At 41.4% G+C, this 26,622-nt stretch overlaps 1 protein-coding gene across 1 annotated transcript in view; it reads left to right on the top strand.

Moving 5' to 3' along the window:
* Positions 1-4,836: 4,836 nt before the first annotated feature.
* Positions 4,837-26,622, top strand: part of LOC118388023 (BDNF/NT-3 growth factors receptor-like) — a 28,609-nt gene continuing 6,823 nt past the window's right edge. The window contains exons 1-15 of the mRNA XM_035776882.2: positions 4,837-5,961; positions 9,020-9,094; positions 9,204-9,275; positions 11,213-11,281; positions 11,393-11,553; positions 11,806-11,942; positions 12,887-13,019; positions 13,431-13,742; positions 14,144-14,164; positions 20,130-20,164; positions 20,273-20,372; positions 20,610-20,798; positions 21,506-21,636; positions 22,019-22,191; positions 24,755-24,995. Of these exons, the coding sequence (XP_035632775.1) occupies positions 5,756-5,961; positions 9,020-9,094; positions 9,204-9,275; positions 11,213-11,281; positions 11,393-11,553; positions 11,806-11,942; positions 12,887-13,019; positions 13,431-13,742; positions 14,144-14,164; positions 20,130-20,164; positions 20,273-20,372; positions 20,610-20,798; positions 21,506-21,636; positions 22,019-22,191; positions 24,755-24,995 (2,055 nt within the window). The 5' untranslated portion in view covers positions 4,837-5,755. The remainder of the gene's footprint in view (positions 5,962-9,019; positions 9,095-9,203; positions 9,276-11,212; positions 11,282-11,392; positions 11,554-11,805; positions 11,943-12,886; positions 13,020-13,430; positions 13,743-14,143; positions 14,165-20,129; positions 20,165-20,272; positions 20,373-20,609; positions 20,799-21,505; positions 21,637-22,018; positions 22,192-24,754; positions 24,996-26,622) is intronic.

Genomic DNA, 26,622 nt, shown 5'->3' with positions numbered 1-26,622 from the left:
GAGCCCAAGTTGGGGTGTCATGTTGGGGAGTGTGTGGGTAGAATCCAGTGTGCACAGTTAGTGCAAAAAAAGTGTATGTGTTGGTGTCCGTGTAAGCGTGTGTGGGTAGAGTGTGTGTGTGCATAGTCAGTGCAAGAGCAAAAAGGGTTAATGCAGTTAGTCCAGGTAGCCATTTGATTAGCTATTTAGCAGCCATATTTAGCCTTATGGCATGGGGGGTTAGAAGCTGTTCAGGCTCCTGTTGGTTCCAGACTTGATGCACTGGTACAATATTTTGAGCCTTCCTCTGACACCGCATGATTTAGAGGGTCTGGATGGCCGGTAGCTCGGCCCCAGTGATGTACTCACCACCCTCTAGTGCCTTTCAAGTCAAGATGCTCTCAATGGTGCAGCTGTATAACTATTTGAGGGCCCATGCTGAATTTTTACAGAATCCTGAGGGGGAAGAGGCACTGTTGTGCCATCTTCACAACTGTGTGGGTGTGAGGACCAAGTTAATTCCTTAGTGATGTGGACACAGGAACTTGAGGCTCTCGGCTACGCTGTCCTGAGTGAACAGGGAGTACACGAGAAGTCTAAGCACACACCCCTGAAGGGACCACGTGTTAATGGTCAGCATGGCGAATGTGTTGCCTACGGTCACTGCCTGGGGGGCAGCCCGTCAGGAAGTCCAGGATCCAGTTGCAGAGGGAGGTGTTCAGTCCCATGGCCCTGAGTTTGGTAGGGACTTTGGTGTTGAATGCTGAGCTATAGTCAATTAACAGCATTCTTACATGGGCATTCCTTTTGTCATGTGAGTGAGAGCAGTGTGGAGTGCAATAGAGATTGTGTCATCTGTTGGCACTGGATGTGAATTTCAGTGGGTCCAGTATGTCTTTTTATGGCTATAGATGTGAGTGCTATGGGTCGAAGGTAATTTAGGCAGGGACTCTGGTGGTCTGTTTGAAACAAATTGGTATTACAGACTGGGTCAGGGATAGGTTAAAAATGACAGTGAAGACACTTGCCAGCTGGTCAGCGCATGCTCTGAGTACCCGTCTTGGTATTCCACCGTGGCTTTGCGGATGTTAACCTGTTTTAAAGGTGTTACTCACATCGGCAATGGAGAGTGAGATCACACAGTCGTCCGGAACAGCTGGTGCACTCATGCATGGGTCAGTGTTTGCCTTTACGTGAGCATAGAAGGCATTTAGCTAATCTGGTAGACTTGCACGACTGGGTTTCCATTTGTAATCCTTGACAGTTTGCAAGCCCTGCCATAGTCGTTGCGCATCAGAGCTGGCGTAGTAGATTTCGATCTTAGTACTATTTTGACACTGCCTGTTTGATGGCTTGTCTGAGATCTTAGCAGGATTTCTTATGAGCGTCCGGATTAGTGTCCTGCTCCCTGAAAGCGGCAGCTTTAGCTTTTAGCTCATTGCAGATGTTGCATGTAATCCATGGCTTCTGGTTGGGGCATGTACGGTCACTGTGGGGACGACGTCATCGATGCACTTATTAATGAAGGCAGTGACTGATGTGGTAAACTCCTCAATGCCACTAGTTGCATAGGTGACATGTTGGTAAAAACGAGTTAAAACTGATTTCAGTTGCCTGCATTAAAATCCCCAGCCACAAGAAACGCAGCATCTGGATATGCATGCTCTTGTTTGCTTATGGCCCTATACAGCCTGCTGAGTGTGGTCTTAGTACCAGCATCGGTTTGTGGTGGTAAAGAGACGGATATGAAAAGTATAGATTAAAACTCTTGGTAAATAGTATAGTCTGCAGAATGTCCAGACCTGTAGACTCTTTGAAGTAGAAATGGTCATCCAAATTGATGATGGTGACCGCTGTTCTGATGTCCAGAAGCTGTTTTCAGTCATAGGAAATTATGGTTGCGACAATATACAGTGGGGCAAAAAAGTATATAGTCAGCCACCAATTGTGCAAGTTCTCCCACTTAAAAAGATGAGAGGCCTGTAATTTTCATCATAGGTACACTTCAACTATGACAGACAAAATGAAAAAAATCACATTGTAGGATTTTTTTATGAATTTATTTGCAAATTATGGTGGAAAATAAGTATTTGGTCAATAACAAAAGTTTATCTCAATACTTTGTTATATACCCTTTGTTGGCAATGACAGAGGTCAAATGTTTTCTGTAAGTCTTCACAAGGTTTTCACACACTGTTGCTGGTATTTTGGCCCATTCCTCCATGCAGATCTCCTCTAGAGCAGTGACGTTTTGGGGCTGTTACTGGGCAACACGGACTTTCAACTCCCTCAAAAGATTTTCTATGGGCTTGAGATCTGGAAACTGGTTAGGCCACTCCAGGACCTTGAAATGCTTCTTAAGAAGCCACTCCTTCGTTGCTCGGGCGGTGTGTTTGGGATCATTGTCATGCTGAAAGACCCAGCCACGTTTCATCTTCAATGCCCTTGCTGATGGTAGGCTTTGTTACTTTGGTCCCAGCTCTCTGCAGGTCATTCAATAGGTCCCCCCGTGTGGTTCTGGGATTTTTGCTCACCGTTCTTGTGATCATTTTGACCCCACGGGGTGAGATCTTGCGTGGAGCCCCAGATCGAGGGAGATTATCAGTGGTCTTGTATGTCTTCCATTTCCTAATAATTGCTCCCACAGTTGATTTCTTCAAACCAAGCTGCTTACCTATTACAGATTCAGTCTTCCCAGCCTGGTGCAGGTCTACAATTTTGTTTCTGGTGTCCTTTGACAGCTCTTTGGTCTTGGCCATAGTGGAGTTTGGAGTGGGACTGTTTGAGGTTGTGGACAGGTGTCTTTTACACTGATAACAAGTTCAAATAGGTGCCATTAATATACAGGTAACAGGTGGAGGACAGAAGAGCCTCTTAAAGAAGAAGTTTACAAGTCTGTGAGTACCAGAAATCTTGCTTGTTTGTAGGTGATCAAATACTTATTTTCCACCATAATTTGCAAATAAATAAATAAAAAATCCTACAATGTGATTTTTCTGGATTTCTTTTCTCTCATTTTGTCTGTCATAGTTGAAGTGTACCTATGATGAAAATTACAGGCCTCTCTCATCTTTTAAGTGGGAGAACTTGCACAATTGGTGGCTGACTAAATACTTTTTGCCCCACTGTATACAAAGAAAGTTCAAATCCGCTTGAAAAACACACAAAATAGCAGAATTGGTCAGGAGCTGCAGCACCATGTGGTGGTCATCATTTCAATGATCAGTGGTGTAAAGTACTTAAGTAAAAATGCTTGTCAGTACTACTAGATTTTTTTTGGGTATCTTTACTTAACTATCAATGTTTTTGACAACTTTTGGAGAGGCGGTCTCAGGCACTGCATCTGTGTTAGAGGTGTCACTACAGACCCTAGTTCGATTCAAGTCTATATCACAACCGGCTGTGATTGGGAGTCCCATAGGGCGGTGCACAATTGGCTCAACTTCGTTAGTGTTTGGCCGGGTCATTGTAAATAAGAATTCTTTACAGACTTGCCTAGTTAAAATAAATATTTTAGCAATTACTTTTACGTTTTGATACTTAAGTATATTTTAAAACCAAATACTTTTATTTTACTGGGTGACCTTTTTCTTGTCATTTAAAAAAGAAAAATGAAGGTATCTTTTACTCAAGTTTGAAAATTGGATACTTTTTCCACCACTGGCAATGATTCAGAAAAAAAACAAAGTAGCCTAACATCTGTTTTCAAAATGTAGCAAACTAATGGTGCAGACATCAAATTACATTGATTTTCATTTCAATGTAACAATTGCTATTGGGTACATTGCTGAATCCGCATTAATCAGAATAATGCCCTCTGCTCCTCCTTGTGGAGCAAAAATGCTAACTTGCCCTGTTATTGGTAATGGTGAGAGGTTAGCATGTCTTGGGGGCAAATACTACATTTAATACACTATGAATTTGTCCAAATACTTGACACCTTCAAATGTGGGGACTACAGAAGAAATATAAAGTTGCATTAATTTCTAAAAGGTAAAACATATGTATGAAAATACCTTTAAAGTAAATGGTGACATTCTGTACTGCCACCTCATATAAAACATTTGATCTCAAATCCAAAATGCTGGAGCATAGAGACAAATTATGTTTTAGCTTCACTGTCCAATAAGTATGGAGTGTATGGGTAAATCACAAATTGATACTATCCTATTTCTATGAATATTCTCCATGTTCCATGTGATTTTAAGCTGGGGTAGAAAACGAATTGCACATGGTTGCAATGTTTTGTTCAGTTGATTTTCTTTCATTGTCACAAGAACATGAATTTATTAAAGATCACAAATGTTTTAAATTATCTCATTTCAATAGCCATTGATATCTGACATTTCCTTCACTTGCTTATTGTGATATTTATGGAATCATTAAAGGACCTTGTCAAAATCATTACACTTATCCCTCAGAGATCAAATTTTCCCACAACATCACGGCACCTGTGTGTGTTTACACCTGGTGGGAAAATAACCGTGTCATGTGCCAGGACTCTTCTGACTCGTCCATGACCTTTGTCTGCAGCAGATTTACTAGTCCTCAAATTGAAAAGATCTTAGAGGAAAAAGTTGAACTGAGCATAATTACATATTTATTTTAATAATCTATCCAAGTTAGCTATTACAATAGCATTTTTTTTCGTAAATGGATGCATATTTAATCGTATGGCCTTCCAATAGCTGACATATCCACATATGATTTTTTAAAAACCATATGATAAACATAGCTTTGACAAATTACGACAATTTCGATGGAAGCTACAGTATGTCTGTCTTGTTTTTCCTCGGATGGAAGACCCATTTGAAGCACACACACAAACAAATATATTGTTTAATTATTTTTCGTAGATGCAGCCCTGTCTTGTGCGTCAAACTGCACGTCACACTCGTAATGGTCATCCATGGAGCTGTGGTATTGTTGGAAAAAGCACTCTGTAGGCCTATAGACCGAGGTTGTCCGTATGCAGAATAAAATTGGCACATCAAACATTACAAATAGAGGTAATATAATTCAATTTTAACCAACTATTAAGCCTTCTATTATAAGATAAGAGTGTAGGTAGGCCGTCAATGTAAATAAGAATTTGTTCTTAACTGACTTTTACATCGTTAAATAAATCAATGTAGGGCTATAGTTTGAATAGCCTATTCCCATCTATTTTTCAGAATGTGTACGATAATCCTGCAAATATATAGCTATTGAAAAGTCATAACACTGATAAATGTTGATAAACTGTCAGCCAAATATCTCTGTATAAACGCAATTCCAGCGATGACTGGCGGAGATGCGCTCTTCCACAGCGGTAATCAATAGACGAATGCAGGTACCCTGCCTCCTCGCATACGCACTCTGTTGATACATCACCACGCATTCTGACTCCACCGTGCAGTCTCTTATTTCCATCTCCATCACTACTGCATATGAAGAAGAATCACAAGGATAACGGGTTTCTCCCTCAACATCTGGAGCGCCACGTTTTACCACGCAGAGACAGACGCTCTGCCTCCGAGAAAGAGACGGGTGAGACTGAGGACGGAGCACTTGACACCTTGCTTCACCGCATCGATATGCAGTAGTGTGATACCAATTCTGCGGAGACGTAGAGGCCATTCCATGGCATCCTAATATTACATTGAGGGATTGCGCATTCGTGATCAAAGGCAGCCTCGTTAGTGGTGCCGAACGGATTAAATTTGCTATAGGACGGGGGAAATTAATAATATCCATATTTGATCAATACCTACCGTGAGATATCGTTGGACCTGCAATGGACTCCAACGTACGGGAATATGGAATGGCTCGCTTGGGAATCTTTATGGTTTTGATGGGGCTGTGGCGGGTTAGCGCTGCTTGCCCTGCGTTCTGCACTTGCAGCATCTCAAGGATTGCTTGTATCGATCCTGAACCAGGGATCGAGGATTTCCCTATCCTTACGTTAGATGACATAGAAATGGACATCAACATCACCGATATGTAAGTATTGATTAATTAAAATAAATGGCTACGCCATTGCAGACATGGCAAACCTACAATGAACGGTTCCTGTTTTTAAGCAAAACGATGTCCGATTGCTCAAACAAATAAATACAAAAACATCTGAGGTGTATCACAAAATAAGGTGTATTTACTTTGCCATACTATTTAGGCTGTTCATCTCTCATGTTTTCAGTTTCATATGGAGACAGCCTACCCTAAACAACAATAAAGAAAATAAGTAGGCTACAGCTTCAGCATATAATAGTGTAGGATAATTATCACGTTGGGGGGGGGTCGAGCGTGCGTGTCAGGTGGTGGGGGCAAGAGTTGTTGGGAATATTTGGAATAGGCTATTTTCCTCTAGAAACCAGGCCCTGGCAGGGATAGTGGTAATGATATTTAGTGGGGATAATGGCATGATGGCTGATGTGGCTCCAACAAGCAGAGACCTGGGGGGGAAGCAAGAAAAAACACGAAGGAAAACAATGTCAGATAAATTAGCCAAATCACGATTATAATGGGCTAGCCAACGTAACAGACTCGGGTCTTTATCGCCTCCACAAAATACCCATCGTAGCAATCAGTGTCGCCCGAAGTGGTTCTTGTAAATATCAAAACACGTTAGCACACCGTCACAGTGGTATCTGTATAAAGCACAGGTTTAAAGCCATTTATTAGGTTTAGGCTACAATTGTTGACGTGCCAGAGCTGGACTGGATGAGTTTATTTGATAGACAATAAACAGACAATGCATGTGCGGAGAAAAAAATACATTACCACTGCATGTTGTTGGTGATAAGTGTTACTCTAGTTCATCAGGCCTATTAGCTAACGCAGCATATGTTTAGATTTATCATCTTTCAGTGCAGTAGCCCTATTGCATATACAGTGCCTTGCGAAAGTATTCGGCCCCCTTGAACTTTGCGACCTTTTGTCACATTTCAGGCTTCAAACATAAAGATATAAAACTGTATTTTTTTGTGAAGAATCAACAACAAGTGGGACACAATCATGAAGTGGAACGACATTTATTGGATATTTCAAACTTTTTAACAAATCAAAAACTGAAAAATTGGGCGTGCAAAATTATTCAGCCCCTTAAATTAATACTTTGTAGCGCCAACTTTTGCTGCGATTACAGCTGTAAGTCGTTTGGGGTATGTCTTTATCAGTTTTGCACATCGAGAGACTGCAATGTTTTCCCATTCCTCCTTGCAAAACAGCTCGAGCTCAGTGAGGTTGGATGGAGAGCATTTGTGAACAGCAGTTTTCAGTTCTTTCCACAGAATCTCGATTGGATTCAGGTCTGGACTTTGACTTGGCCATTCTAACACCTGGATATGTTAATTTTTGAACCATTCCATTGTAGATTTTGCTTTATGTTTTGGATCATTGTCTTGTTGGAAGACAAATCTCCGTCCCAGTCTCAGGTCTTTTGCAGACTCCATCAGGTTTTCTTCCAGAATGGTCCTGTATTTGGCTCCATCCATCTTCCCATCAATTTTAACCACCTTCCCTGTCCCTGCTGAAGAAAAGCAGGCCCAAACCATGATGCTGCCACCACCATGTTTGACAGTGGGGATGGTGTGTTCAGGGTGATGAGCTGTGTTGCTTTTACGCCAAACATAACGTCTTGCATTGTTGCCAAAAAGTTCAATTTTGGTTTCATCTGACCAGAGCACCTTCTTCCACATGTTTGGTGTGTCTCCCAGGTGGCTTGTGGCAAACTTTAAACTACACTTTTTATGGATATCTTTAAGAAATGGCTTTCTTCTTGCCACTCTTCCATAAAGGCCAGATTTGTGCAATATACGACTGATTGTTGTCCCATGGACAGAGTCTCCCACCTCAGCTGTAGATCTCTGCAGTTCATCCAGAGTGATCATGGGCCTCTTGGCTGCATCTCTGATCAGTCTTCTCCTTGTATGAGCTGAAAGTTTAGAGGGACGGCCAGGTCTTGGTAGATTTGCAGTGGTTTGGTACTCCTTCCATTTCAATATTATCGCTTGCACAGTGCTCCTTGTGATGTTTAAAGCTTGGGAAATCTTTTTGTATCCAAATCCGGCTTTAAACTTCTTCACAACAATATCTCGGACCTGCCTGGTGTGTTCCTTGTTCTTCATGATGCTCTCTGCGCTTTTAACGGACCTCTGAGACTATCACAGTGCAGGTGCATTTTACGGAGACTTGATTACACACATGTGGATTGTATTTATCATCATTAGTCATTTAGGTCAACATTGGATCATTCAGAGATCCTCACTGAACTTCTGGAGAGAGTTTGATGCACTGAAAGTAAAGGGGCTGAATAATTTTGCACGCCCAATTTTTCAGTTTTTGATTTGTGAAAAAAGTTTGAAATATCCAATAAATGTCGTTCCACTTCATGATTGTGTCCCACTTGTTGTTGATTCTTCACAAAAAAATACAGTTTTATATCTTTATGTTTGAAGCCTGAAATGTGGCAAAAGGTCGCAAAGTTCAAGGGGGCCAAATACTTTCGTAAGGCACTGTATCCATAAGGTGCATAGTATTGTGCCTGAAACCTATATTGCTCCTGGGCAAATGCAGATAGTGAGAGAACTAACACCAACAGCATGCTGGGGCCATAGCCTACATCTAGACAGGGTGGTGTTGTACTTAACTGTGTCGTCTCATGCCATCCATAGCTTAATCAAAGGTAAACCTTAATTGATGATGGTCTACTGGCCTATTACTTTGGCATGCAAAGCATTTTCATTCATTATTATGAATATTTAACATTAATAATTCATTCTAAACATACGTATATGAATATTACATGAACAACCACCCATCCAGGTGTTGTTTACTCTAGTGTAGAGAGATATCAATCACCTTAGCTTTTCTAATCAGTAAATATTAGCTGAGTGTCCAAAGAGACACCAGTTTGTACCGCTATCAAATCTATCATAAAGAGAAGCTACAGATTCCCTCAAAACAGTTCAGAAACCTGTGAAACTGCCCAAAATGGACATGATTGCCAAATACTATATTTCCATTATGTTTGTAATTGTTTTGTATTGAACTTTTACAGATACATTGCAAATCAAAACAGACTATTTGACATCAATGATAACAGCTTGAAGTACTACTCAAATCTCAGAAATCTGTAAGTATTAGTATTACGCGAGGTTATGATCCAGAATATGTTATGGTTGCACTAAATTGATATGTAATTGTGACTAAAAATAACACATTCACTCCCCCACTCCGAACAGAACTGTGACAAATACCAGATTGACTTCAATCTCACCACAGGCCTTTTTCAACAATACAAGACTTCAATATCTGTAAGTACTGTATAGTCTTTGATTCATTTTCTGTTTGGTGTTGTTCTTATCTTCCTCCTCACAGATGTAGCTAATATACTTTCAAAGAGCAAATGTAGGGCCCCCAAGCCAATCGCAAACAATTAAGCCCGATTCATATTATAGACTATGTAGATTCTTACAGATGTAGGATCTTAATTTAGATATTTTTTTGCTGAGAATGTTCCTACACAGCAGGAAATGCAAATTTGTCACATATTTGAGTTTTAAACAGGCTTCTAAACGGTGTGTTTCCCACTTTGAAACTTGCCCTAATGAAAAATGTATCAACCCCTACAAAAATGTCCATTAATTACAATCCACATAATCATCAACATTTCCTGTCGCTGAAGGATTATTCTCCTGCTGTAGCGAACTGTCTCAAATGAAGATTCTACATCTGTACTAACCTTACAGTGAAGCCTTGCAGCCAACACTTCTAAACGTGGTAATTCTTATCTAAATCTGCATAGATTGGCATGATAATGTCGCCTATAGTCAAAGGAGCTGGTTCAAGCGCATACAGTTTAGCCTCATGGCTGGGTAGCGGGACGACACGCTCAGCAAACAGTGAGGAGCAGTTAATGGTCTGACCATATGTTTTTGTTAATGCATGGTTAAAAGGTGCTAGGTGCAAAACAAGTGAAAGTGAAAATAGAGCAAGCATTCTGTTCCAACGTCACATAAGTTTTCATTTGAGTTTAATAATATATGCCATTTAGCAGACGCTTTTATCCAAAGCGACTTACAGTCATGTGTGCATACATTCTACGTATGGGTGGTCCCGGGAATCAAACCCACTACCCTGGCGTTACAAGCGCCATGCTCTACCAACTGAGCTACATACATAGGTAACTGCCAACAGACAGGAAACTCGGGTAAATGAGGGATACAAAAGTACATTGAAAGCAGGCGCTTCCACACAATTGCGGTTCCTAAGTTAATTAAGCAACTGACATCCCATCATGCTTAGGGTCATGTATAAGTGCCCAGTTGCCCAGTATTTAGGCTACCATGGCTAGAAGAGGAGGTCTGTGACTTTGAAAGAGGGGTCTCAAATGAGCATAGGGGGTTTAAATGGTTGTGTGTGTGTGTGTGTGTGTGTGTGTGTGTGTGTGTGTGTGTGTGTGTGTGTGTGTGTGTGTGTGTGTGTGTGTCTGTGTGTCTGTGTGTGTGTGTGTCTGTGTGTGTGTGTGTCTGTGTGTGTGTCACCAGATCTCAACCTGGTGACACAGACGTATGGGAGACTTTGGAGTGGCACCTGGTGTTTTTAATCACCATCAACAAAACACCAAATTATGGAATTTGTGTCACATCCATCCAGTAGAGTTTCAGACAGTGCTTGACTTGGGCAGGAGCCCACCGGAGCAGAGTACCGGCACCTCAAATGCTCTACTGCTTGAGCTCCTGTTCCTCTTATAGAATATTAACTCACAAGTATTATGGAGCTCCTGCAACGAATTGTCAACAATTCCGGCACCCAAAATGAGTACCGGCACCTATTTCAGTCCAAGTCAAGCACTGGTTCCAGACACTTGTAGAATCTATGTCAAGGCACATAGGAGCTGTTCTGGCATCTCGTGGTGGCCCAATGCCATATTTGTATTTTTATTTAACCTTTATTTAACTAGGCAAGTCAGTTAAGAACAAATTCTAGTTTACAATGAAGGCCTAGGGACAGTGGGTTAGGGACAGAACGACAGATTTTTACCTTGTCAGCTCAGGGATTCGATCTAGTAACCCTCCGGTTACTGGCCCAACGCTCTAACCAGTAGGCTACCTGCCGCCCCAAAGATACTTTATGTTGGTGCTTCCTTTATTTTTGAAGTTACCTGTACATTGATAACATTAGTTATGTCATTCTGACCTACAATAGTTGGTTTATTGTAACATTTCTGATTTATTATTTTGACTCGTAGGAATCTGAGAGACAATAACTTGTCAACACTCTCTTGGAAAACATTCCAAAACTTAAACATGACATCTTTGTAAGTACCTATCCCTATTTACTATTTTATGTCATATAATTCTTATTTTAAAGTGCAATGTCTACGTGTGTGTGTGTGTGTGTGTGTTAATGCTCTGTTTTTTTTCTCTAGTCCTCTCCTGTCTGGTAACCCTCTGAAGTGTGTATGTGAGAACATGTGGATCAAACTGAGGCTGCAAGAGGAAATTGACAGTACGGAGAGTCAAGAGCTGAAATGCATAGATGACAGAGCAGTGAGGAGGGCCATCTCCAGATTCACTCCCCCTGATTGTGGTAATGTCAACCCCAGAGAAAGACAGACATACAGATGGGGAACTACACTAAACATGTTGTGACAAAGCAGAGAGAGAGAAAGCTTGTGTACGTGTGGAACATTGAGGAGCATACTAGAATGCCAGTGTATTGCTTTGACTTTTCTTTTCAAATAGTCAGTAGACAGCATGGAGTAGAAATCAAGTGAAGGTCACTGAGGTGCAACTTGTACCGCAAAACAACATTGTTAAAGGTTCTGTTTACGTTTTACAGAGGCTCCCGCAGTGGAGGTCAGTCCCTCTATCATCAAAATGACGGAGGGAAGTGATGTCAGAGCAGTGTGCAGTGCAACAGGGTCTCCTGCCCCTGATATCTTGTGGAATATTGACAGTTTGTTTACCATCACTAAGGTAAGATGATGATCTTTGTTTTGGTATATTATGACACAACCCTCTGACTATTACTAGGGCTAGGAGTTGTTCCTGATGAGTTCATGTGGGCAGGGAAAAACTCTTGGCTTTGTATATTATGCACTTTTCTCAACTGACACCTTAACACTCACAAAAAAATGACCCCCCTTTTCGATCTTGTCTCATCGCTGCAACTCCCCAATGGACTCAGGAGGCAAGGGTCAAGTCCCACGTCCTCCGAAACATGACCCGCCAAACCGCGCAACTTAACACCCGCCCACTTAACCCGGAAGCCAGCTGCACCAATGTGTCGGAGGAAACACTGTTCAACTGACGACCGAGGTCAGCCTGCAGGCGCCCAGCCCACCACAAGGAGTCGTTAGAGCGCGATGAGCCAAGTAAAATCTAATTTTATTGGTCACTCACACGTGTTTATCAGATGTTATTGCGGGTGTAGCGAACTGCCCACCGGCCAAACCCTCCCCTAACCTTGACGACGCTGGGCCAATTGTGCGCCACCCTATGGGACTCCCAATCACAGCTGGTTGCGATACAGTCCAGGATTGAACCCGGGTCTGTAATGACACCACTAGCACTGCAATGCCTTAGACTGCTGCGCCACTCGGGAGGCCCCATAGCACTCAATTTTATGTTCGTTTTTCTTCTTTTTTTTTTTTACATGAAACTTGTCAAGTTTTTACATTTCAATACGTAAATAACAATATCATTTTATTAATATAATAACAGCACATTACTCCATACTTTTAGGTGTTTTATAACATACAGCGGTAAATATTTTAGCTCCAGATGTTTCACTATGATCACAATGATTTGTTATTAACTGTATTGACTGTGTAATACATGTCACTATTACTAATAATGCTAAAGCTAATAATGCTTATTGCTCATCATGACAATGCTAATATTGCTAAATGTATTTACAGATCAATGCCTTGGAGCTGGAGAGCAATCTGACACTGTTAGGTCTCTCGCCTTCGGACAACGGCAGAGTGATCACTTGCAATGTTGAGAACGTAGTCGGCCAAACCGAGGCCTACCTCCAACTCAACATCCTCTGTAAGGACGTGTTCTGTTGTGTTGCGTGCCTATACCATTTTTGTGTTTATTTTATTCTGCCACTGTGGTTGCAAAATGTAAAATGCCATTTTCACTGATTCTACAGTGTAGTTTTATCCTGGATCTGTAGCATCCTACATTCTGAAAGACCACCTCTGGTGGTTCTGTGTCCTTACTGAAATGATAATATTGCTCAACAATCTGATTGACTCTACATGTCTCCTGTCACCTTGCCATACTGTACTCCTCCGTCTGTTTAGCTCCTGGTTGCCCTCAATGCCGTACCATACTCTCCCTCCTGTCAAGCCCCCTTACCCCAGTATCCCACTGCATTCTTCCAGTCCCCCTTCCTCATGTCTAGCACCCACTCCCAGTACCCTGTGACTATTCTTCCTGTTGTCTCTGTGTCAGTTCGCCCCACTATCCTGGAGCTGCTGGAGCCATTGCGCCTCCACCACTGGTGTATCCCCTTCAGTGTGACCGGAAACCCCAAGCCCGAGCTACGGTGGTACCACAAGGACCAAGAGCTCCACGAACAGGAGTACATCAAGACCGAGATCCACGAGAGCACAGGGAGCGTTCACCACGGCTGCCTGAAGCTTGTCAACCCGACTCACATCCACAACGGGCAGTATACGTTGGTGGTCAGGAACGAGTACGGGGAGGATCGTAAAGAAATCGACGCCCACTTCCTGCTCCCGCCAGACCCAGACTACGATACAGGTCTCACTGCAGTTTAGTTTATAGTTACTGTAATTTGATATAAAATGTTATAATCTACATGTAAATTGTTTTTAGACTCTCTGAAAAAAAATCTGTGCTATGTAGAACCTTCTAGGACCATAGAAAAGGTTAAAAATAGAACCATTTCAAGTCAAATAAAACTATTTTTGGTTCCAAATGGCACCAATTCAAGAGTTCTATTTGGAACCAGAGGTTCTATGTGGAACCAAAAAATGGTTCTATATGACCTGAAAATTGTAACCTTTTTTCAGAGGTTTCCTTTCCTGAACAAATGGTTCAACATAGCAGCTTTTTTTCTGAGAATATTTTTTTTGTGTAGCATGGTATGTGTAATGGATGTTTATGAATAACATGTACATTCCCTTTTTCACTTATTTCAGAACCGCCATATACCTACCCTTGTAAGTATTTCTTAAGACATTGCAATTCTGCAAAGAATTCCGATTCTAAAACGTGCCGTTACGAAGACACGTGTGTGTGTGTTTTTCTCTTGACATGATGTTAAATAACTGTCCAGTGTTTCCAGATTTCTATGATATTATGACCTATAAATAATTACAATATGAGGGAAATAGATTTCCTTCCAAATTTTTTTCAATTAAGAATGTTAAAAAGAAGCTTTTCTGTGTTGGAATGGTGTGGGCGTACCTCAACAACAGAATGGTGTGGGCGTATACCAATCATAAAAAATATTCACGCAAGTAGACCACCGATTGGCCTTCATGCAATCATCCTCTGAGGAAATTGCATTTTTTTTTTTAACGGTCTGTTTGACATTGTTTGAGGTGGGTCCCCAAATTATGCTTTGGCAACATACGGTATGAGTATAGCACAAGTCAACAACATTATTTAGGTATGAGTTAACAGAATATTAACTTTTTAAAAGTGAGATTTTCACTGGAGAGTTACTTTTAATTTTAAATATCCAACGCAGCCGTTTATTTTAGTTATCTCAATATCAAATCATTTTGGGATACAATTAAGTACCTTACTGTGAATGTTTTCAATTTAAATTGTCAAAAAGAAACAAACATTGCTCTTTGCTAAGAAGCTATTTCTCAAGCAAGAATTTTGTGGGGACTGTCTGGGAGTGGTCTGAGTTGGGAGGGGAAAACTGAAAGCTAGCTGTTGATAGAGGTTTGGAACTGTTTTTCATTGGTCTATTAACTAATTTATCACCTGGCGATGTCACCAGTCAGGCCAACACTCCATCCCACAAAACAGTCAAAAAATGTCAGGTGGTCTTTTCAAACAGCTCTTAGACTAAAAGGTCATTATCATTAATGTCACAATTCTACAGTATTTTTACAATATATATATATGTGTGTGTGTGTGTGTGTGTGTGTGTGTGTGTGTGTGTGTGTGTGTGTGTGTGTGTGTGTGTGTGTGTGTACAGTGCATCCTGAAAGTATTCAGACCCCTTGACTTTCTCCACATTCTGTTACATTACAACCTTGTTCCAAAAATTATGAGGAAATGTTTTGATTATTCAATCTACACACAATATCCCATAATGACAAAGTGAAAACAGGTTTTTAGAAATTTTAGCTAATTTATTTAAAAAACAGACACCTTATTCACAAATATTCAGACCCTTTGACATGAGACTTGAAATAGAGCTCAGGTGCATCCTGTTTCCATTGATCATCCTTGAGATGCTTCTACAACTTGATTGGAGTCCACCTGTGGTAAATCCAATTGATTGGACATGATTTGGAATGACACACACCTATCTATATAAGTTCCCACAGTTAACAGTGCATGTCAGAGCAAAAACCAAGCCATGAGGTTGAAGGAATTGTCCGTAGAGCTCAGAGACAGGATTGTGTCAAGGCACATATCTGGGGAAGGGTACCAAAACATTTCTGCAGCATTGAATGTCCCCAAGAACAGTGGCCTCCATCAATCTTAAATGGAAGAAGTTTGGAAACACCAAGACTCTTCCTGGAGCTGGCCTTCCGGCCAAACTGAGCAAACAGGGGAGAAGGGCCTTGGTCAGGGATGAGACCAAGGACCCGATGGTCACTCTGACAGAGCTCCATAAGTTCCTCTGTGCAATGGGAGAAGCGTCCAGATGGACAGCTATCTCTGCAGCACTCCACCAATCAGGCCTTTATGGTAGTGGCCAGGTGGACGCCACTCCTCAGTAAAAGGCACATGACAGCCTGCTTGGAGATTGCCAAAAGTGAAAGGCACCTAAAGGACTCTGACCATGAGAAACAAAATTCTCCGGTCTGATGAAACCAAGAATGAACTCGTTGGCTGAATGTGGAGGAAACCAGGCACCGCTCATCTCCTGGCCAATACCATCCCTACGGTGAAGCATGGTGGTAGCAGCATCATGCTGTGGGGATCTTTTTCAGTGGCAGGGGACTGGGGGACTCGTCAGGATTGAGGGATGGAGCAAAGTAAACCTGCTCCAGAGGGCTCAAGACCTCAGACTGGGGCAAAGGTTCACCTTCCAACAGGACAACGACCCTAAGCACACAGCCAAGACAACACAGGAGTGGCTTCGGGACAAGTCTCTGAATGCCCTTGAGTGGCCCAGCCAGATCTCTGGAGAAACCTGAAAATAACTTTGTGTCAACGCTCCCCATACAACCTGACTGAGCTTGAGCAGATCTGCAGAGAAGAATGGGAGAGACTTCCCGAGTACAGGTGCGTCAAGCTTGTAGCATCATACCCAAGAAGTCTCGAGGCTGTCATCGCTGGCATAGGTGCTTCAACAAAGGGTCTGAAAACTTATGTGAATTTGCAAAAATATCTAAACCTGTTTTTGCTTTGTCATTATGGGGTATTGTGGGTAGATTGATGAGAAAAACAATTTAATCACTTTTAGAATAAGGCTGTAACGTCACAAAATGTGGAAAAAGTGAAGGGGTCTGTATACTTTCCGAATGCCCTGTATGTATAAAATACAGGAAAATGTTGTTTTTGACTGCACTGGGCCCTAAAGACTTTAGTAATAATGACAGATTGATGATCCTGCCTTGTTATTTTCCTTTCCTCTGTCCACTGCTCTTCCTGTGCTGTGGGATGTCATCACCCTGCTGCATTTAAGACACCACTGGTATGTGCTTGAAGTATGAATTCCTGAGGGAATGTATTGGGTTTGGGGGGAAATCCAGGGTGGCCCAAAAGCGAATAGGGGATAGACAAGCATAATCCATTGCAAAACCTTTGACTGGACAAAATTGCAGTTTCTGGGCCCTGTCTATTACATAATTTACAGTGCCTTCAGAAAGTATTCATACCCCTTGACTTATTCCACATTTTGTTGTTACAGCCTGAATTCAAAATGGATATCAAAGTGAAAACATGTTTATTGATATTGAAATACAGAAAGATTTCATTTACGTAAGTATTCACACCCCTGAGTCTATACTTTGTAGAAGCACTTTTGGCAGTGATTACGGCTTTGAGTCTTTCTGGGGATTGTGCAACATTTGCCCATTACTCTTTTAAAAAAATCTTCAATTTGTCAAATTGGTTGCTGATCTAGATCTTTGAAGTAATTTATGTTAAAAAAAAAATAACATGGCTAAAGAGCAACAGTAAAATAACAGTAGCGAGGCTATATACAGAGTCAATGTACGGGAGCACCGGTTAGTCGAGGTAATTGAGGTAATATGTACATGTAGGTAGAGTTAAAATTCCCTGTCTTCTTAGTCAGCAACTTAGTCAGCAACTAAGTTATTGTCCTACTGAAGAAAAGAAAAAAACAGGCCACCACAATTACAAGCATACCCATAACATGATGAAGCCACCACTATGCTTGAGAATATGGAGACTGGTACTAAATAATGTGTTGTATTAGATTTGCCCCAAACATAACACTTTGTATTTAGGACAAAAGTTTCTTGCTTTGCCCAATGTTTTGCAATATTACTTTAGTTCCTTGTTGCAAACGGGATGCATGTTTTGGAATATTTTTATTCAGTACAGGCTTCCTTCTTTTCACTCTTGTCAATTAGGTTAGTATTGTGGAGTAACTATAATGTTGTTGATCCATCCTCAAACTATGTACAGTGAGGGAAAAAGGTATTTGATCCCCTGCTGATTTTGTACATTTGCCCACTGACAAAGAAATGATCAGTCTATAATTTTAATGGTAGGTTTATTTGAACAGTGAGAGACAGAATAACAACAAAAAAATACATAAAAACGCATGTCAAAAATGTTATAAATTGATTTGCATTTTAATGAGGGAAATCAGTATTTGACCAGTCTGCAAAACATGACTTAGTACTTAGTGACAAAACCCTTGTTGGCAATCACAGAGGTCAGACGTTTCTTGTAGTTGGCCACCGGGTTTGCACAACTCAGGAGGGATTTTGTCCCACTCCTCTTTGCAGATCTTCTCCAAGTCATTAAGGTTTCGAGGCTGACGTTTGGCAACCCGAACCTTCAGCTTCCTCCACAGATTATCTATGGGATTAAGGTCTGTAGACTGGCTAGGCCACTCCAGGATCTTAATGTGCTTCTTCTTGAGCCACTCCTTTATTGCCTTGGCCATGTGTTTTGGGTCATTGTCATGCTGGAATACCCATCCACGACCCATTTTCAATGCCCTGGCTGAGGGAAGGAGGTTCTCACCCAAGATTTGACGGAACATGGCCCCGCCCATCGTCCCTTTGATGCGGTGAAGTTGTCCTGTCCCCTTAGCAGAAAAACACACTAAAAACACTAATAATGTTTCCACCTCCATGTTTGACAGTGCGGATGGTGTTCTTGGGGTCATAGGCAGCATTCCTCCTCCTCCAAACACGGCGAGTTGAGTTGATGCCAAAGAGCTCCATTTTGGTCTCATCTGACCACAACACTTTCACCCAGTTGTCCTCTGAATCATTCAGATGTTCATTGGCAAACTTCAGACGGGCATGTATATGTGCTTTCTTGAGCAGGGGGACCTTGCGGGCGCTGCAGGATTTCAGTCCTTCACGGCGTAGTGTGTTACCAATTGTTTTCTTGGTGAGTATGGTCCCAGCTGCCTTGAGATCATTGACAAGATCCTCCCGTGTAGTTCTGGGCTGATTCCTCAGCGTTCTCATGATCATTGCAACTCCACAAGGTGAGATCTTGCATGGAGCCCCAGGCTGAGGGAGATTGACAGTTCTTTTGTGTTCCTTCCATTTGCGAATAATTGCACCAACTGTTGTCACCTTCTCACCAAGCTGCTTGGCGATGGTCTTGTAGCCCATTCCAGCCTTGTGTAGGCTGACAATCTTGTCCCTGACATCCTTGGGGAGCTCTTTGGTAATGGTGGAGAGTTTGGAATCTGATTGCTTCTCTGGACTCCCTTTAAGAGTGTGCTCCCAATCTCAGCTCGTTACCTGTATAAAAGACACCTGGGAGCCAGAAATCTTTCTGAATGAGAGGGGGTCAAATACTTATTTCCCTCATTAAAATGCAAATCAATTTATAACATTTTTGACAGGTGTTTTTCTGGATTTTTTTGTTGTTATTCTGTCTCTCACTGTTCAAATAGACCTACCATTAAAATTATAGACTGATAATTTATTTGTCAGTGGGCAAACGTAAAAAATCAGCAGGGGATCAAATACTTTTTTCCCTCACTGTAACTGTTTTAAAGTCACCATTGACCTCATGGTGAAATCCCTGAGTGGTTTCTTTCCTTTCTGGCAACTGAGTTAGGAAGGACACCTGTATCTTTGTAGTGACTGGGTGTATTGATACACCATCCAAAGTGTAATTAATCACTTCCCCATGCTCAAAAGGATATTCAATGTCTGCTTTTTTTTACCCATCTACCAATAGGTGCCCTTCTTTGTGAGGCATTGGAAGACCTCCCTGGTCGTTGTGGTTGAATCTGTGTTTGAAATTCACTGCTGAGGAACCTTACTGATAATTGTCTGTGTGGGGTAAAGAGATGTTAAATCATGTTAAACACTATTGCGCACAAGGCGAGTCCATGCAACTTATGTGACTTGTTAAGCACCTGAACTTATTTAGGCTTTTGCCGTAACGAAGGGTTTGAATACTCATTGACAAGACATTTCAACTTCAAGTGTTTTATTCATTTGTAAAACTTTCGAAAACAAATTCCACTTTGACATTGTGTGTTGGTGTGTGTAGGCCAAATGTTTTTTAAATTCAGGCTGTAACACAACCAAACATGGAAATAGTCAAGGGGTGGGAATACTTTCTGAAGGCACTGTAGCTAACACACCTACTGTCTGGTTACATCACAATCAGACAGTATTTTTAGCGTTTGAAAAAAATCTAAGGTAATTTAAAGTGAGAGAAGAAATCCGATGAAATTAGATTATGTACTTTAATGTTTGTATGTTTAATGCTGTTTCATTCTGTTTTAAATATGTCCTGTGCTTGTTCTTTTTGTCTCAGACTTACCACTACCCCCAATAGAGGACAGTGTTGCAGTAAGTTAACGTACACATCATAATTTGTCATGCGTGGTTATGTGCATACTATAATGTTGTGCACTGTTATTGGTAAGTATTTTGCATTGTTGAATGGTGTTGTTCCAGGTGTACATAGTGGTGGGGATCGCTGGCGTGGCATTAATTGGATGTGTCCTGATGGTGATCATTCTGAAATACGGAAGAAACTCAAAGTTTGGGATGAAGGGTAAAGCTTTTCTTTTTAATCTTAGTATAGTCATTTTTCAAACCAGTATTGAGACTTGCAGGCCTCCCATTTGGATAACAATGAACATCTTGTTTTAGGTGCACATTTCTACAGTTTTAATTCCATTTAACCCCACCACATTTCAGTTTATGTTCGGCGACATAATAACATACAGAAGTCAATCACTCCTCTCATAATTGTATTTCCTCCCACTGGGGTCCTCCCCTTCCTCCTCAGGCTCCTCCTCGGTCATCAGTAACGACGATGACTCCGCCAGTCCTCTTCATCACGTCTCCAATGGCAACAACACCCCGTCGTCCTCAGAGATGGGCCACGATGCGGTGATCATTGGAATGACAAAGATCCCTGTCATCGAGAACCCACAGTATTTCCGCCAATCTGGCAGCATGCTGAAATCGGACACGTGTGAGTTACCGTGGTGCGGAGGTCTGCTGGTGTCGTAACCCGGTCTTTTTCTGATAAATCCATGACAGGGCCACTGCGACTGGATGGACTTCATGGCGATGACTTTGGTTGACCTCTTGCCGGATGACTTGCTGTAATATCAGACTGTATGGCACAGAGGATGTCACTAGACAGACACACACATCTGACTATTTCACTCGTATCCCTGTGAGAAATGTAGTTCTGTAATGGCTACAATGTCCATACTCGTCTGACACGCGACCAGAATATTACAGTTTCACTGTTATTCCACCATACAGTAGTAGACTAGGGCTGTTAACTTTAGTGTATGTAATGTGTAGGGCCAGGAGTTTTTCCACTGGTTTTCCTCTATACAGTAGTAGACTAGGGCTGTTAACTTTAGTGTATGTAATGTGTAGGGCCAGGAGTTTTTCCACTGGTTTTCCTCTATACAGTAGTAGACTAGGGCTGTTAACTATAGTGTATGTAATGTGTAGGGCCAGGAGTTTTTCCACTGGTTTTCCTCTATACAGTAGTAGACTAGGGCTGTTAACTTTAGTGTATGTAATGTGTAGGGCCAGGAGTTTTTCCTGGCCACTTGACCTGACTAATTCTAACTAGGGGCCGAGAGTTTTTCCTGGTCAGTTCACACGATGTTCAGGAAAAACTGTGATAGCCTTACTTCATCTGTCTCTTTTACATCCCAGTTGTCCAGCACATCAAGAGACACAACATTGTGCTGAAGCGTGAGCTGGGAGAGGGGGCCTTTGGGAAGGTGTTCCTGGCTGAGTGCTACAACCTGATCCCAGATCAGGACAAGATCCTGGTGGCTGTCAAGGTAAAGTATGGCCATCTATGCATGCCATTTCAAAAAATCAACACACACTTTAGTCCTGGCTTTGATTTTTTTATTTTTAAGAACAGCTTTAAATATAAACTATTTAGCTGTTTGTCCTTTTCCCATATGTGAGGATTGTATGTACATTGTTTTGGATAATAGCACGGCAAACAAGTATATTAGGATTTAATCGAATTTTGTAGGAAGGAGACTTTGAAACCATCAACAATCCCATCAATCAATGATTAAATGATGGTGTGCGTGCGTGCATGTGTGCGTGCATGTGTGCGTGCGTGTGTGCGTGCGTGTGTGTGTGCATGTGTGCGTGCATGTGTGCGTGCGTGTGTGTGTGCACGTGCACATGCATCCCTGTCCACCTCAGACGTTGAAAGAGGCCAGCGAGAGCGGCCGAGCCGACTTCCACCGGGAGGCGGAGCTACTGACCAACCTGCAGCATGAGCACATCGTTACCTTCTATGGCGTGTGTGTGGAGAGTGACCCGCTCATCATGGTGTTCGAGTACATGAAGCACGGCGACCTCAACAAGTTCCTCAGGTATTGTCATGTGTCCCAATGTCTTTGTGCGTGTGATTTACGTTTGCCAATTCACGTGTACTGTATTAAAGTACTAACAGACGTAAATACTCCATGTGTGCAGCGTGTATGTTTTGTGTCTGTTTTTATCCTTTTACTGTAAGCCAGAGTGCCAAAGATGTAATGCATAATAATGGTGTCTAATCTAATCAGTCATGAAAGGCTATGGGGGATTTTGGCACATACATACAGTACCAGTCAAAAGTTTGGACACCTACACATTCAATAGTTTTCCTTTATTTTTTTTCTATATTGTAGAATAATAGTGAAGACATCAAACTATGAAATAACACATATGGAATAATGTAGTAACCAAAAAAGTGTTAAACAAATCAAAATATATTTAACATTTTAGATTCTTCATAGGTGGCCACCCTTTGCCTTGATGACAGCTTTGCATACTCTTTGCATTCTCTCAAACAGCTTCATGAGGTAGTCACCTGGAATGCATTTCAATTAACAGGTGTGCCTTGTTACAATATAATTTGTGGAATTTCTTTCCTTCTTAATGCATTTGAGCCAATCAATTGTGTTGTGACAAGTGAATCAAGCCTTCATGGTCGAATTGCTGCAAAGAAACCCCTACTAAAGACCACCAATAATAAGAAGAGACTTGCTTGGGTCAAGAAACACGAGCAATGGACATTAGACCGGTGGAAATCTGTCCTTTGGTCTGATGAGTCCAAATTTGAGATTTCTTTGTGAGACAGAGTAGGTGAGCGGATGATCTCCGCATGTGTGGTTCCCGCCATGAAACATGGTGGAGGAGGTGTGATGGTGTGGGGGTGATTGCTGGTAACACTGTCTGATTTATTTAGAATTCAAGGCACACTTAACTTCTTGACTCACCCATCCCGTTAGCGGGATCATTTTCGTCAACAACCGCTGAATTGCCGCGCACCAAATTCAAATTAAGTTACTAAACAATTTAATTTTCATGAAATCACAAGTGCATTTTAGCAAAACACAGCTTAGCTTGTTGTTAATCCACCTGGCGTGTCAGATTTCAAACAAGCTTTTCGGCGAAAGCATACCAAGCGTTTATGTAAGGACATCTCTCTCAGCAGACAAAACATTACAAACAGCTAGCAGCAAAGTACATTGGTCACGAAAGTCGGAAAAGCAATAAAATGAATCGCTTACCTTTGATGATCTTCGGATGTTTGCACTCACGAGACTCCCAGTTACACAATAAATGTTCCTTTTGTTCCATAAAGATTATTTTTATATCCAAAATACCTCCATTTGGTTGGCGCGTTATGTTGAGAAATCCACAGGCTCAAGCGGTCACGACGGGGCAGACGAAAATAGTATCCGTAAAGTCCGTAGAAACATGTCAAATGTTTTTTATAATCAATCCTCAGGTTGTTTTTACAATATATAATCGATAATATTTCAACCGGACTGTAGCTTTTTCAATAGGAGTGAGAGAGAAAATGTCTGCTCCAAGCTGCTCGCGCGCATGCGAAATGCTGCTGGCACCCAGCCACCCACTGACGCGATATGATCTTTCTCACTCATTTTTCAGAATAAAAGCCTGAAACTATGTCTAAAGACTGTTCACACCATGTGGAAGCCATCGGAAAAGGAATCTGGTTGATATCCCTTTAAATGGAGGGAAGGCATGCAATGGAACAGAGAGGTTTCAGGACAAACAGCACTTCCTGGTTGGATTTTCCTGAGGTTTTCGCCTGCAATATCAGTTCTCTTATACTCACAGACAATATTTTGACCATTTTGGAAACCTTAGAGTGTCTATCCTACTCTGACAATTATATGCATATTCTAGATTCTGGGCCTGAGAAATAGGCAGTTTCATTTGGGTACGTTTTTCATCCAAACATCAAATTACTGCCCACTACACTCAACAAGTTAACCAGTTAACCTCTGCAGCAATAAGCCATCCCATATGGTTTGCGCTTAGTGGGACTATCATTTTATTTTCAACAAGACAATGAACCAAAACACACCTCCAGGCTGTGTAATGGCTATTTGACTAACAAGGAGAGTAGAGGTCAGATGACCTAGCCTCCACAATCACCGACCTCAACCCAAGTGAGATGGTTTGGGATGAGTTGGATCGCAGTGTGAAGGAAAAGCAGCCAACAAGTGCTCAGCATATGTGGGAACTCCTTCAAGACTGTTGGAAAGCATTCCAGGTGAAGCTGGTTGAGAGAATGCCAAGAGTGTGTGAAGGGTGGCTACTTTGAATAATCTAAAATATGAAATGATTTTGATTTGTTTTAACACTTTTTGGGATACTAAATGATTCCATATGTGTTATTTCATTTTTTATGTCTTCACTATTAATAGTAAAAATAAAGAAAAACCCTTGAATGAGTAGGTGTGTCCAAACTTTTGACTAGTACTGTATGTACGTAAGTGTGATACTTTATTTGAATTGAAACTGGGTAACTGCAATGGAAGCGAATGAGTTTGCACTTATCCGATTAAGTCCTCTTTGTATTACATTTTAGATAAGTATAGTTAGCATTGTGTTTGACCCACCTGTGTTTTGGTGTAGGTCCCATGGTCCTGACGCAGTGCTGATGGCTGATGGGCAGCACAGCCTGATGGTGGAGCTGACCCAGTCCCAGATGCTGCATATCGCCCAGCAGATCGCTGCAGGCATGGTCTACCTGGCCTCCCAGCACTTTGTCCACAGAGACCTGGCCACACGCAACTGTCTGGTGGGAGAGAACCTGCTGGTCAAGATTGGGGACTTTGGCATGTCCAGGGATGTGTATAGTACCGACTACTACAGAGTGAGTCTGTGGGCACACACACACACACGCACGCAAAACAGAAAGACAGGAATACACTCATGTGTAAATAGAATTTGGTTTTGGTTTGTAACAACCATGCGGTTACAGCAATCATTTTAACCAGCCATTTTAAAAATCTATTTTTAATGCCATTTAAATGCAAATTCTATAATATGCATAGAATTGCTGTTTCCATGGTAATAGGGGGCAACAGTGCAAAATGCACTGCCAGTTTTTTTTGTTCATGCTTGACATTGCATTAATGCCGTGATGCAAATTTAGCCTTGAATTCTCTATTTTAAGGCCTTTTCAGAGGCAAGCTACTGCTCTTAAAATACCTAGATTCATGAACACGCTTCTCCTTATCACCCCCCGTTCTATCCAGTATCTAACCTAGTTCTTATAAAATGAGTGAGGGAAAACATTGTCTACCTTAGCAGGTAGCCTGGTAACCTAACCTGTTTCTGCTTTACCCAACTCCTTTGTTGTTGTTATGCCAAATTGGCATGATATTGGCTACTTAAAGCACAAACAGATTGGGCTAACAAGCTAACTGCTATCTGCTACTGTCTAGCTTTTCCTAGAACAGTATAGACAACACTACAGGCATTAATGTGATTTCATGTCTGCATGGGCCCAAGAATATTTTGGCCATCTCAGGTTGATCTGACAATTAATTCTCACATAGAAACTTAATTGGGAGGACGGATGTTTGATATTCTTTTTACATTTGTGTAAGAAACCATTGAAAAAAAAATCATAATGAAAGTGTCCATTTTAGGCCCTTTTTAAACCTATACATGCCCCTTGTCAGACTTAATGGTCCGTGAACCGTATATGATACAGACAACACCTTGGTGTCATTATCCTCCTAATAGGGTGCTCATTTTGAGACATATTGTTTTTAACAATATATTCTACAAGTACATCACATTTCTAAAGTGGACTCTCTGCTACTTTTCCATATGGTTTGCGCTTAGTGGGACTATCATTTTATTTTCAACAAGACAATGAACCAAAAAACACCTCCAGGCTGTGTAATGGCTATTTGACTAACAAGGAGAGTGGAGGTCAGATGACCTAGCCTCCACAATCCCCGACCTCAACCCAAGTGAAATGGTTTAGGATGAGTTGGACCGCAGAGTGAAGGACAAGCAGCCAACGAGTGCTCAGCATATGTGGGAACTCCTTCAAGACTGTTGGAATAGCATTCCAGGCGAAATCTGGTTGAGAGAATGCCAAGAGTGCACAAAGCCGTCAAGGCAATGGGTGGCTACTTTGAAGAATCTAAATGATAAGATATATTTTGATTTATTTAACACTTTTTTTGGTTACTATATGATTCCATATGTTATTTCACAGTTTTGATGTCTTCTATTATTCTACAATGTAGAAAATAGTAAAAATAAATTAGAATCCGTCAATTGGGCCGTGTGTTTTTCTGTTGCTCATTAGAAAAACACAATTTCATTTTCAAGATTTCATGTTTGTTCCCCATGAGACACTGTAGACGCAGAAGAAGTCTATTTAATTTCCTCATAATCCTCAGAATGAATCTAAAATAACTCAAGGAATCTGCAATTAATTTAGATGTTTTTGCAGAGGAGGTTTTAGTTGCGCAATTTTA

This window comes from Oncorhynchus keta, chromosome 9, assembly GCF_023373465.1.
Source record: "Oncorhynchus keta strain PuntledgeMale-10-30-2019 chromosome 9, Oket_V2, whole genome shotgun sequence".
Taxonomy (NCBI): Eukaryota; Metazoa; Chordata; class Actinopteri; order Salmoniformes; family Salmonidae; genus Oncorhynchus; species Oncorhynchus keta.
This window is presented reverse-complemented; position numbering and strand designations above follow the sequence as displayed.